This window comes from Chrysemys picta, chromosome 4, assembly GCF_011386835.1.
Source record: "Chrysemys picta bellii isolate R12L10 chromosome 4, ASM1138683v2, whole genome shotgun sequence".
In the NCBI taxonomy this organism is placed as follows: domain Eukaryota; kingdom Metazoa; phylum Chordata; order Testudines; family Emydidae; genus Chrysemys; species Chrysemys picta.
Window position 1 is genome coordinate 113,029,912 of NC_088794.1, and position 13,187 is coordinate 113,043,098.

General features: G+C 47.7%; 2 protein-coding genes across 10 annotated transcripts in view; one reads left to right on the forward strand and one right to left on the reverse strand.

Annotated features, from left to right (window-relative positions):
* Nucleotides 1-13,187, forward strand: part of BBOF1 (basal body orientation factor 1) — a 1,057,902-nt gene that overhangs the window by 633,968 nt on the left and 410,747 nt on the right. The window lies entirely within an intron of this gene.
* Nucleotides 1-13,187, reverse strand: part of AREL1 (apoptosis resistant E3 ubiquitin protein ligase 1) — a 27,062-nt gene continuing 13,875 nt past the window's right edge. For 6 of the 8 annotated variants that reach the window (XM_065593357.1, XM_005301589.5, XM_065593356.1 and 3 more), the window contains 12 exons: nt 12,080-12,157; nt 11,415-11,556; nt 10,847-10,968; nt 8,780-8,855; nt 7,838-7,947; nt 6,989-7,168; nt 6,697-6,822; nt 6,342-6,471; nt 6,203-6,261; nt 5,142-5,231; nt 3,553-3,728; nt 1-3,241 (listed from right to left, as the gene is read on the reverse strand). In XM_065593357.1, the coding sequence (XP_065449429.1) occupies nt 3,139-3,241; nt 3,553-3,728; nt 5,142-5,231; nt 6,203-6,261; nt 6,342-6,471; nt 6,697-6,822; nt 6,989-7,168; nt 7,838-7,947; nt 8,780-8,855; nt 10,847-10,968; nt 11,415-11,556; nt 12,080-12,157 (1,392 nt within the window). In that variant the 3' untranslated portion in view covers nt 1-3,138. The remainder of the gene's footprint in view (nt 3,242-3,552; nt 3,729-5,141; nt 5,232-6,202; nt 6,262-6,341; nt 6,472-6,696; nt 6,823-6,988; nt 7,169-7,837; nt 7,948-8,779; nt 8,856-10,846; nt 10,969-11,414; nt 11,557-12,079; nt 12,158-13,187) is intronic. The other 2 variants (XM_065593355.1, XM_042858524.2) reach the window with 1 other exon arrangement.

Sequence of the window (13,187 nt, forward strand, 5' to 3'; positions counted from 1 at the left end):
GCATTTTTAAAATATTTTATTTATTATACAAACTATTTACAAAATCCATGGGCTTCCAGAACCTGCTGAACTCCACTTGGAACTTGCCAGCTAGAACTGGGGCCTGGCCTCTCTCTCTTAGTCCCTGGTTTCTAAAACATGCAACATGACTCTCAGATACAGGCAGAGGCCAGGCCCTGTGAGGTCCACGGCAGCTCCAGAGTGAGGAATCGGTCTGAGATAGTACCATGCACCAAAAACTTTCTACTGAAGCGCCTCAATTAGGTGGGAATATTTAAGGGACCAACTAAAATAAGGAGCCTCTGCAGCAGAAAAAAATACAGTACAGGTGACCACAGTGCATTCCGTACCTTGCCCCCAGACTGGTGTTATTGTAAGGGCAGCATATAAGGTGGGTGTGTTGGGAAGAGGAAGGAAGAGATTTAAGGACAAAGATGCTCTACCACTGAAGTGGTGGAGCCCTAGGGGAAATGGGACCAGCTAACAGCTTATGGAAACAATAAAGAAAGGTTATCAAATAAGAACTAACAGCATCCACCACAGTTCTGACTGCACTTGTGTTGAAAGAAAATCCTTGGCATCTGTATAACTGCAGAGAGGCGAGGGGCGCTGGCTGTACCGCAGTGAGGATTAGGGAGCTGTTTCAAGCAGATGAAGCTACTCGGTGTTCAGCCACTCAGTCCTCAATGTGGAAACAGTCCAGCTCTAGAGAAGGAGGGAGAGGATTCCTGAGGAAGATGTCATCGGCAGAATCAGCCTATAACCACAAGGTTCGAAAGGCCCTTGCCAGGCCAAAGAACAAGACGTAAGACTGCAATGAGGGAACAGCACCACACTGCACCTCCCCAACCAACAGGAGTTGGGCGGAGCAACACTGCCACCTTCTTTTGGTCCCTAGGGACAGCAGTGAATGGGTGAACATACAAGAGCCCCAACTGCACTGACCATAAAAGCCATCCCGAGTGCAAATAAGTTGGAACCCCAGAGGGGGTCAGAACCTTACAAAAAGGGAGCCTGTTTTAAAAAAGGGACAAAGTAGCCACTGCTAAAGTGATCAGTCAGGGAGGAACTGCACCAGCTATTTAGCAGGCTGTCTCCCAGCACTTCAGTGCCCGAGAGGGAATTAATCCACAAGACTGAGAAATCCCGATGAGCCATGGCAATGCTTGGTGTTCCAGCTGGTTTGGGCACCACAATGGCTTATATTTCTGTAGAGATGTGATGCAAACTCTCCCTAAGAACGATTAAGACACTGCTTTGATAAAAAAGACATTTTTCTATAATGTTTCCCAAGATTCCTAATTTATTTAGTAAGTTGTATTGGAACAGTGAAGAGCCATCTTAAAAGCCATACCTCACAAGTCCTGCCCAGTTCAGGGCAGCTACAGCAGAATGAAGGGACTGAGGGTGATGGCACCATTTTTTATTTTATCTATTTTTCTAAAATTAGCTCTTAGGAGAGATGCTAGATTGAAATCCCAACCCAGGATCCTGAATCTTCCTCGTTCCAGTGACTGCATTCAGCACAGGCAGTGCAGGTTCTTCTCACACACCAACCACTCACCAATGTGCGTCCACTCTTGATCTGAAGAGATGCACTTTAGGGGCAAATTGGGAGTGCAATGATCTGTTCAGATTTTGGCCTCACCGTTGAAACTGGAAAGTTTACCAACTTGGATCCTTGACTCCTCACCCCTTTACTTCGCTGGGATGGGAGGAGCTGAGCAGACAGTCAGAGGTAACAGAACCTGGTAGTTATAAATTTGCTGCTCATACTGTCTCCCAAACTGTAATCTGGACAATGGTTAGTGCAATATGCCACCTCGTGGGCTACTCAGTGTCTGTTTGGGAGATGATCCAGTTTAGTACCCTGTACGCTGGAAAGCCTGCAACACTAGAAAGAACAGCAAGGAACAGTGCTCAGGAAGAGAACAGCAGAGGATTGGGAAGAGAGAAGGCCAGCTGCTCTCCAAGCACCAACACCCCTTTGGGAAACACTCTCCTCTTCTTCCAGCATACTTCAGGCAGTACCTCCTGCTGCCATGTGATAGAGGTAGAAGCCAAGACCCTGTGGAATGTCAGGGGCTGAGGTATTGGGTTCTGTCCAATACCATCACCCCAACTGTAATTCTGTACAAACAGAAGCCCAATGCACACTGTAGTAGCTGCCTGCTGGCCAATCACTTACTACATACGTGCCATGAAGGTGAATGTTGGAGAGGCATTTGTGCTCAGCATTGAGGGCTCACACACTCATACCCATCCCCTCTCCTGAGGAAGGGAAAGGAAGGCAAGGGGTGTGGGACAGCTTCCTGTGCAACTTTAGGACCACTATCAGAAACATTCACTGGAGGAGAATCTCCTCTTCCAGCTTAGTAGCAGAGGCCTGTACCAGCCACTGTCAGTACAGAAGGACGCTCCTTCTGCCAGCCCTTGGCGGAAGTAGTACAGTGTCACTGCCAGGGCCGGTCCTTGTGCTCTAACAAGAGTGTGTTCCTTTGGGTTGCTCTCTCTAGCAGATGCTGCTCTCCCTCCTCTCCAGCAAGGGCAAGAAACGGCAGCTTCCAGTGCAAGTGAAAGGAAGAGAACTGGAAGCCCTAATGGGTCAGGTACTGAATGGGAAAACAAGCCTGTGCCCTTCAGAGACATGCAATACAGGGGGAGTTACATAAGCTATAGGGGGAGCATCAGCAGAAGGACTTGGGCCAAAGCATGGAAAGGTGTTACGGCTTCCCACATGCCAGATCTCCAACAGAGCTTCAAGCTGGTCCTTGCCCAAAACAGCTACAGTACTGGCTGCTACATAGACCTCCTCCTGTGCCACACCAACTCCTGCTCACAGGCTCTCTCTCCTCCCAGAGGGACAGATGCACAGAGTCCTGGGAAATCCCAGTGCCATACTACCCTGACAAAAGTACCACAGTTCTTTTGCCGTACCACTCTGAACTGAGATGGGAGTGAGGGGATGGCATGAGGCATGCTCTTGGCGATGTACTCTTGACACGGAAAGACCACATGACATTCCTCTTTGCACAGAGTCTGTGCTCTATCTCCATTGCTCTGTGAAGGGAAGAATGAGCAGTGGACTGGAGCTACGCCTTGCCCTGAAGAGCCAGGAAGCTGGGATGGGGAAGGGAATCACAGCATGCCAAAGCCCTCACATCCTTCACTGATGGCCAGCTGCAGCATCTTGTGCACTTCTTCATAGGAGTCATAAGTAGGGAGGCACAGCTGGTTAAAACTGAAAAAAGAAAAATAATTAATACGCACCACTCGTGCAGTGGGGGAATGTCCACCACAGACACCTCCAGCTGCTCACTGCCCTCGGGTGGGATGACATGGTGTCCACCACACACTGTCACCCATTATATACAGGTTGCCAACCACATGCTTACTACCAGCAGCTCACAGTTCAGAGAGGCCCACACACCTGGCATGCAGTGTTGGCAGCTCACCACAAGGCATGCCACTACATGAAGTACTCACCACTCAGAAGCACATAGTCTAATCCCACATGCATGCTGCAGGGAGTTCAATGGCCAAGGCACTCACCAGGTGTGGGCTGTCGGCAAAGTACTATGGGTTGGAGCTGCGATGATCTGGAAAGATGGACAGAGTGCAGCAAACCCTCCCGGAGGCAGCTGAGAGGAACCAGTTGTGAACTGCAACAGCCGGGCCAGTTCCTCCTGCGTGAAACTGGAGACCACGGTCCAAAACCACCTCATGACCTGAGAGGGACCAGTAATGGCAGAGCCAGGTCAGGGAAGCAGGGTCACACAAGTACAATGGCAGGTTATCAGAAAAAGAAGAGCAGGCAAAATGTCTTGCAAGAAAGTAGCTCTACCAGCTGCCACAGCCACCCCTATTATGAGGGCAAACCAGAAAAGGAACAATTGCATAGTCAATTCTCACCAGCCACCTTTACCCCTTGTTGCCACCACCCACCTCTATTACACTAGGAATGTCTCATCCATCTCCCACAGCATAGGTGCTCCTCTCTATTGGAAACAGGGCTTTGGAGCAGAGCCTGGAGCTGGAGCGCAGAGCAGCTCCAGAGCAGTGGAGCTGCAGGTTTTTGCCTGGAGCGGAGCCGGAGCACAGCTCCAAAGCCCTGATTGGAAATGCTGAATGGGAAAGCTAATTAAGGTTTAAGATAAAAATCCGTATCTGCTTCCTGCATTAGGCTAATATTTTGCTCTCCCACATCCTCTGGTGCCTTGGCAGGTTGGAAGGGGGAACAGTTCTAGCGTCTGTCACTCATGTAATTTGTTTCCCTCTTGGGGTACGTCTATACTTACCTCCAGGTTCGGCGGTAAGCAACCGATCTTCTGGGATCGATTTATCGCGTCTTGTCTAGATGCGATAAATCGATCCCGGAAGTGCTTGCTGTCGACACCAGTACCCCTGCTCCGCGAGAGGAGTAGGCGGAGTTGACGGGGGAGCCTGCCTGCCGCATGTGGACCCGCGGTAAGTACCTTGTAGTTCGAACTAAGATACTTCGACTTCAGCTACGTTATTCACATAGCTGAAGTTGCGTATCTTAATTCGAACTGGGGGGTTAGTGTGGACCAGCCCGTGGACACTTTGGCAGTTCCAATCACTTCTCTAGACTGTCTCATGTGCCCCCCTCGTCAGGGTGGGATATGCTCCTGGAATAAGTCCAGGGTCACTTGCTCAGGAATCTCTACTGGCTGCCAACCTTCTATCTCACAAGGACATGGACTGAAAAATCCTCAAATCATCCCTGATAAATAGGCATATCATCCTGAACATCTTCACTGATGAGATTCCCAACACTTGCCTTGGCCCAATGCTGAAATGCTCTTACTGTTGCCTTTTCTTTTCTCAATACAAATACTGAACTTTCCCCTGCTGCAGCTGCAGTCCAGTCATCCCTATTCTGCCCTCAGTGGCTTCTGTCCTCTTTGTAAGCTCCCTTTCCAAATGCAAAGTCTGCTCTCCTGTGTCTATATCACCAGGCCCAGGTCTTGCTTTTCTACTCCGCTCTTCTCCAAGTTCTTTCCAGTTTTTCTTTCTGGAAGCTTCTCCTGCTTTCAGCAGGTAGTCTCCATATGAAGCCCAAGTGACACAGAAGACAGTCAACCTATTTCAGTGGAGGAGGAAGAAAGCTTCCCACTTGCCTTTTCTCGGAAGTGCCAGGATCCTCCCACCAGCACAGCATGAGCCTTAAAATCACAGACACTGATGTCTCCAGTACCACACATCAGCAGCTGAAAGGAAAAAGACCTGCAGTTACAAAAGCAGTAGCACAAAGTACCCATGAAGCCAGCCATTATTCCGGTTACAATAGTCAGCTTTGTGCCCTTAAGAGGCATGCAGGATGCTCAGAGTCCTGGGCTCAGGACATAAGCAAATCTAATAAGACCTCATGATCTCAATCAAGAGATAGGATGGTATCTCATGAAGTACCAACTTCTCCCGTTGGATGTAAGATAGGCTAAGGGAAGGGAAAAAAACAGCTGCAAAACCAGGAAATAGGGGAAACACTGAGAGGAGGGGACTAAGAGTCCTATGCACCCCATTGCTATTCTAAAATCTTGTCACCTACTGAGAGCGCCCCCTTGTAGTACCCTAAATTGACTAGGGTAACAGCTTCCCACAAAACAAGATCTCATGTTTGGATTCCCAAATGACCACTGTACAAAGCGAAGTATTAGACAGATTATGCAGAGCGGTGAGTCTCAGAGCTGGAACTTGGATGTGTGCACCAAGGAATCTAGGCGTAGATGTTAAACGGAGAGCAGAGAAATTGATCAGTGCCTCTTTGTCTTGCCCTGGGCTCAATATTATGGTAGAAGGGTGGCCTAAAGGAACTGGCCCTGTCCTCTAAAGATCATCTCACCTGCCCTAAGCGGCATTCAGTCTGGCTAGCCTTCCTACTACCCCAGGGGACATTAAGAGCATCTGAACCCATGACTCAAATACCCATTGATTAGGACTATAAACAATAATGATACATTATTATCCCTGAAGCCAGCACATACGTGAGAGAAGGAGGATTCCCCCAAACGACACTCAGTGCCTTCTCCCTCAGATACACATGCTCACAATGGAGGGGAGGGGGAAAGGTTTTGGGAAGACACACTTTGCAAGTGTTGAGTCTTTCCATCCCCAGCCAGCTCTACTTTCATCTGAAAAGGAGGGTGAGTGGGCAGGCAGGATCAGGATCGGCAGGACCTACCTCAAGCTCATTCTCATCAAAAATAGCTAGGAGGTTTTCAGGAACCAGCTCATTGAGACCTGAAAGACGAGAAGAGAGTAAGTGGCAGTGCCTCCAGAACAGGGAGTTAGAGCCAAGCAGGGAGCACATAGTACCTCACCTTTCAGGAAGTGATCCACCTCTTCTCTAACCTGATTGGCCAGTCTGTATTGGGCAAGCAGATTCAGGTAGAAGATTTTATTTTCATTGGTTACTAGGACCTGAGCCCCTCCAGTTACCAGCTCAACCACCTGAAACAAGAAGCCACACGAGGATGTCAGCGTAAGAATGTGTGAGGATGAGCAGTATCATCCCTTTAGCATGAACCCCTGCCTGAAGAAACTCTCCCTACTCCTACTTTACTGATACTCTGCTTCTGTGGCCACTGCTGCAGGGACATCCCACACAATTCCCAACCTCTCCCACTACAGATGAAAGGAGTGGAGACTGTCCCACCCTCACCCATCACCTCTCACCTTCTCCAGCTGCCCCAATTTGTTGTATTTCTCCTCAGCGAAGACGAGCTCCATCTCACTCACATCATTGTTCAATATGAAACAAACCTTGGATTTATAGAATTCTGGGTCATCTGTTTCAAAATACTGAGGAAGAAAGGTAGATGAGGTACAGGGGGTGGAGATGGAGAAAGAGAGAGGGGGGAGGGATTTAACATACATGGTTGAGCAGGAATTCTGGGTCTGCTGGGAGCAAGATCACGTTCAGTTTCACTTCAGCCTGGTCTCAGCACAGAGGGCAGTGTGGCCTTACCTTGTAATGCATTCGCAGTCCTATGATCTGAGCCAGAAAGGATCTGGTGAAACGAGCTCGCACCAGCTGCTTGTAAGCTCCTCCCAGAGATGACTCATAGAGACACTTCCCTACCAGGCGGCCTGCAAACTCATACACCTTCAGCCGTAAATGTGGGGGCCGGCCAGGGTTGGGATGCACCTGCAAACGAGAGGGATCAGAATTACTACAGTACCAGCCACGGTTAACACAAGTGATAGCAATGACCCCACCTGGCATTCACATTGCACACTGCATCCAGGAAGATGCCCTCACAGCCTTTAAACTGCACCCTAAATCTGAACATAGATTCATAGCTTTTAAGGCCAGAAGGGACCATTACGATCATATTTCTAGACTGACCTCCTTCATTTGGCCCAGTGCTTAAGGTAAAGCACTTGTGGGTCTCAGGAGTGACACTCGGAGAGCACAGCAGCAGAGATTAAAAACCAGAATACAGCCAGCAGGGACACAACATGAGCCACATGCATGCCACATCCATGACAAGAGGAAGGGATTCTAATAGGCAGACAGACTGCATCCTGTGACCAATAAGGCCTTCTTAGGTAGTGCAACCCCGGTTCCTGGAAGACTAGAGCTCCCTGTTAGTGGTGTAACTTGCTGGCTTATGAGCCAATGCTCTTAACTCTGCAACATGTTGGGACATCCAAGCAAGAATTTGGAGAGAATTTAGGAGGATTTTGGGGCAGGCATGCCAGCAGCCGGGGAAAGCAGGCAGGCAAGGAGGCTGTTTTGATTTGTTTGCTGTTTAGCTGACGGTATGCTTACATGTCAAGTTCTGTCCACCGAAGTAGGAAGGTAAGGACTCACCAGTGCCTGGTTGTTGTCACTGAAGCGGGTAAAGAGTTGATTGGTGGTGTCAAATAAAGCCTTACAGATCAGCTCAAACCACTCTCTGCGGGGCCCTCCCCAGTCCAGAGCTACAAGATAAAACAAGTCCAAAACCGGTCAGCTCTGGGCCACATCCAACTCTCTTCCATTTCTTCTTCCCACCCAGAGCTGCCAGGAAAACAAAATAATCTCTCTGGCTAGAGCATCATTATCTCTAAGTCACTGTGATGGGCAGAGCATTGCCTCTGGGAATGGGATCACAGGAAAAGAAGTACAGAGATGGCTGTTCACTTAATTTTCCTATAACTGCTCATATCAGACTCCTGTTGCTGAATGATTTTCCATTCACTCAGACCTGTGGTTTCACATCCATGAAGTGAGCATGAAATGCAGGAGATTAATTTTCACACATTTAAATACACAAGTGACTAGTGAAACCTCTTGATCCACCACGTTCACATTCCTTTCTCCACACAGGTGGCCAATATCAAACCAGCCACTATTTACAAGTGACACAATGGGAAGCCCAGCTACAAACTCTAAGGGATGATCTTGTAATGAAGGCACTGAACAGGGACTCAAGAATAATGTGTTCTGTTACCAACTCTGCCACAAACTCAAATGTGTGGCCTTGGGTAAGTCACTTAGTCTCTGTGCCTCATATCTCCATCTGTAAAATGTGGATTAGAATACTTCCCTACCTCACAGAGGGTTGGGAGGCTAAATTCATTAATGTTTGTTCAGAACTACAGGGATGGAGGCCACAGAAGGATCTAGACCACAGAGGCTATAAAAGGATCTAGACACAGATGGATATGTTGCAAGGCAGCCAGAATTCCACACCAATAAGTGACTCCCGGTATGCTCCTGGCACATTCTCCTCAAGCCCATAAAAGTTTCTGCTGGAGCAAGTTCACTTACCTTCCTCATCCTGGAAAATCACTTCAAAGTTTTTGCTCCAATCGGAAATGGAAAAATTCCGTGTTGCTTTCAGAGACTGAGAGAATGAAAGGAAAAGCATTAGCAGCGGCGGCCACTGCCCAGGGCTCAGCATCCATGCATGGAGGACTTAAATAAAGCAGAATGGGAGGGGCCCAGTCTAGTAATCTGAATACAGGGTGGGGAGCCAGGAACTAATCTTGGGCAGGTCACTTTCCCTTCAGCCTCAACCATAGGTGTGTTCTCCATTACAGAATTTAAGAGAAAAGTTCCCCACATCTGACAGCTCCTGGTCTCAAGACCAAGACAAAGTTTGCTCAATAGCAACAGCCTAAGCACTGCCCATTCACAGCACTTCCCCCAAAACTGCCCCCTCCCCTACCCAGAGGCAGCAACTCAACAGAGTTTATTAAAGTGTCTGTAGCTAGGAGCAACATTTGTAAAGAAGTCTCAGTTCTCTCTGGCCCATCTGTCCAGTTTAGAAAATAGCCCCTCAGAGAGCATGTAGAAGAAAGAAGCCCAAGGAAAAGTCGCTGGTTTACATTTACCTGTTACAGAATGATTTACTTTAACAAAATCTTTCTAGTGACTGGAAATATGTAGGCCCATATTCCTGATCCCAATTAAAGCAAAACCTGTACCCTAGAGAGCCCTGAATGCAACCGTGTGAGCACAGACTTAGTTGATCATTAAATAAATTGGAGCATCATGCTAGCCCCTGATTAGTGCTTATCTCTCTGGTTGCATTTGCCATGTGTGTTGTCCTCATACATCAAATGTTTACATTTCTCACCCCCACATTGAATTTCTTTGATCTTATCTGCCTGCAATGCTACAGCTAATGGCTCTGCAGCAATTTCCAAGATAACAGTATACAGAGGGAGTCTCTGAAAATGCTTGTAGGATTTAAAAATGGTTTGGATAATGAACCAATACCCGAAGCCTCAGTGCATATGATGCACAGCCTGTCCTATCTGCAGAAAATATTCCCAAATCTAAATTTACCAACCATATCAAATTCCTCTGACGAAGTGGGTATTCACCCATGAAAGCTTATGCTCCAATATGTCTGTTAGTCTATAAGGTGCCACAGGACTCTTTGTCGCTTTCAACCATACCAAAGAGACTCTCAACTAGTCCTCCCTCTCCCACACCTGGTCTTTTCCATTTCTGTCACAATTCTGTCCCAAAACACACATGGCATAACATGTCATGGCAACTGATTGCATCTAATTTAGAAGGTCATTTAAGGACTACAACAGGTCAATCTGAGTCAAGTCTCACTGCTAATGCTCTGCAGAACACTTTGCAAACAGAGTGAGTCAGTGCTCTGGAGCTGTTATTGCCACAGTTCCACATTCTTCGGCTTGGTCTACCCTAACTGACATGACAGTAATTCTCAGAATATCTAGGGTGGGTTCCCATTTTTCAAGGAATAGTAAGCATCTGATATAGGACAACTGTCAGGATTTTCTTATATTTTTCTAAAGAACTGTGCAAGGGAATAACAGTGCCAGGCCAGGGCCTCCTCCCGGCTCAGAGCATCACTGGCTCTTACAGTTTAAGGGGGAGGTACACAGCTTTCCACAAGCAGGAACAGTTACCAAACCCGAACAAAGCACACTGGACGAAGGCAGTGCTTGTCACAATACAGCTTGTCTTGACAGTATTCAGGGCTCTTTCTACCACACACAAATCAACTGCCCCTTTAGCCTAGACATTGCTACTGCCATACCAGGAGAGATCAACTGCCCCTAAGTCCTAGCAACTATCAGTGACTGATGCCAGAGGCTTAAGAAGAAGGTGCAAGGCTTTCAACATATATCTAATTATGTAATACTATCAAATGAGAAAAAAAATTTTGCTTCCCTTCCCAAAGCTGGTGATCAGTTTATGCCCTGGAGCTAGAAGCTCAAATGTTGTGATTGTTCCCCCAGTTGGTGTCAACTTGGATTTCACTAGATAGTAACTGGCGCAGGGATGGGTCCTGGGCACAAGTGGGAACAGCCTATTGTCCACCCAGGTGCGAACTGTCACGAGCTCACTCACAGATTCCAGCAGGCCGTGGCGGCTGACCTTCAGTGTAACCTTCGAGTGAGGTCTCTTCATATGCACTTGACGCAACTCCCGCTGGAAGAAGTTCACTTTGTCCTGAAAGGTCTCTGAGCCTCCTGAAACAGTGATCTTATGATTGCATCTGAGCTGCCAACACCTCATGTGTCAGGATGGGGTCCCCATCCCTATTTGCATAGGACTGCTCTATAGTCAGAGTGATCTGCCATGGAAGGCAGGGACAGCAGAACTCCCAGGGAACAGTATGTGGTTTAGTCTCAGACATTCAGCCACTCATAGAAATGCCTTCAGAGGAATGACAGAAAAGCCTGCTGAGCATGAGAAGCCAGGGACAATGAAATCCATTCACTGGAAGTGTTATCGGAAGCAGAAGGGGAGACAGAGGACTACTCTACAATGCCTAGAAGAGTTATATAACTAAGTAGAGTGGACTAAATGACCTCAAGTGCTAACTCCCTGCCTGCCACCCCGTGATGCATGCAACCTGGGGATGCAGCAACCTGAATCCCCCAATCATAGTATCTATCCCACCAGCCTCTTTTACCTATGTTTTTATGCAGAGAACGAATGAAAGTGGCTGCCAAGATGTTCCTCTCCTTGCAGCTGAGCTCCACAGGGGGCTGGATCCCATCATCTACCACCAGTGTCAGCAGCTTGTGCACAGGATCAGGCCCATGGTAAGAAAACTAGCAGCAAAGAGACGCAGGACGGGGTCAAACCACTGTGCAGCAGAGGGCACAGCGTATGTGGTACACATACTAAGAGCACTTTCTGCACACACATCTTCCCATCTGCACACCCACACAGAACCAATTAACAGGCACACTGCCTCTAGCGTCTGGATTCCAGCTGGAATGTTGCTTTTAAAAGCCCACTTCAAACAGTATGGGCTTCAGGGGGACCAAAACTAGATGCCTTCTTCCTCCTCCAATAAAGCAATTAGGAGAAGTGTGGTAGAGGATTGAGAATGATATCTAGGATCCTGATGTTAGGGTGAGGAGAAGAGACATGGCTGGCCCTGTTTGCACACATTTCCAGTACTCTGGTAGGAAAGATGTTTTGAGAGTTCCTGGATTTCATGTATCTAGCTGCTGTTCAGTGGAAATAACCCCACTAACCCAACAGCAGATCTAACAGGCAGATCATTATTCAGCAACAAGGGGTGATAGGGTGGGAACGGCAACAATAACTGGATGGAGACACACCCACCTTAGTGCCAGGACACACTCTGAAGGTGAAGAGGCGCCAAGGAATGATCTTCAAGTAGAATTCCTTCACTGAGAATTGCTGGGGAGCCATAGGGGAGAGAAATCATTAGCAGCCACATTTCTACTAAAGCTCTTTTCTGAAGTATTCTAGACTCAAGACACAGGATTAACAAACCCACAGGGAAAGTCTCCTTCCGAAACCTCTCCTGTGACAATACGCATGCCCTTCAAAACTCCGCTATGCAGTGACATGGGAGAGAAGAATGATTGTAAGCAACTTGGCAAAAGGACTTAATTGTTACACTTGCCTGAAGTGCCCAGGACACACGGATGTGACATAAATATAGCAGTAAACCAGGGCATGCATTAACAGGCCAATGGCACACACCTTAGCTTTTAAAAAGATAGTTGGTGTACGGGAATTTAGGGTAGAAGCCAGGATTCAAATAGCAAGGGATGCTACAGGACAGTACTGCAATGCATTGACAGAGCTGGGAAGTCTTGAGGAAAGTTATCCTGGACTGGCCAAATTATTGCAGTTACTCCTTCAATTTCACGAACATCAAGTTCAAACAAATAAAAATAATCTTGCAATTGTTTAATCTGGGGCTGACCAGGCCAGTTTGCTCTCTTCACTATGCAGAGCATTTCTGGCAGAAGCCCTCAGCTGTGGAACTCCCTCTCACTGGAGAGCAGGCTAAGCCCCAATTTTAGCTCCTTTAGGGCACAATACAAGACTCCCTTCTGCACAGGCCTCCTTCAGCAAGGATGGCTGGGGAATGGTCAGCAGCAATTTTCCTGGAGTTGAGCAAGTCAGAACAGCCCTATGTAAGGAACTGCTGGGCTGGACAGCACGGGTCTGTGGGACAGGAATGATGTTCTACATTTATGTATATGGTGCCCAAACACTACCGTTATGGGTGCATAAGAAATGCATAGATTAGACAGGTGCCCAAGGGGTCTCTCTTCCAACCCAAGCAGTGGCTACAACAGAAGACATTCAGAATGATCTTCAATATCAGGAAATTTAACAGTGAAGCTTGATGAAAGTCCAAAATTATCTCCCTGAATCAGAGTAAGAAGACTACTGGGTCATTCCCCCTCCCCCT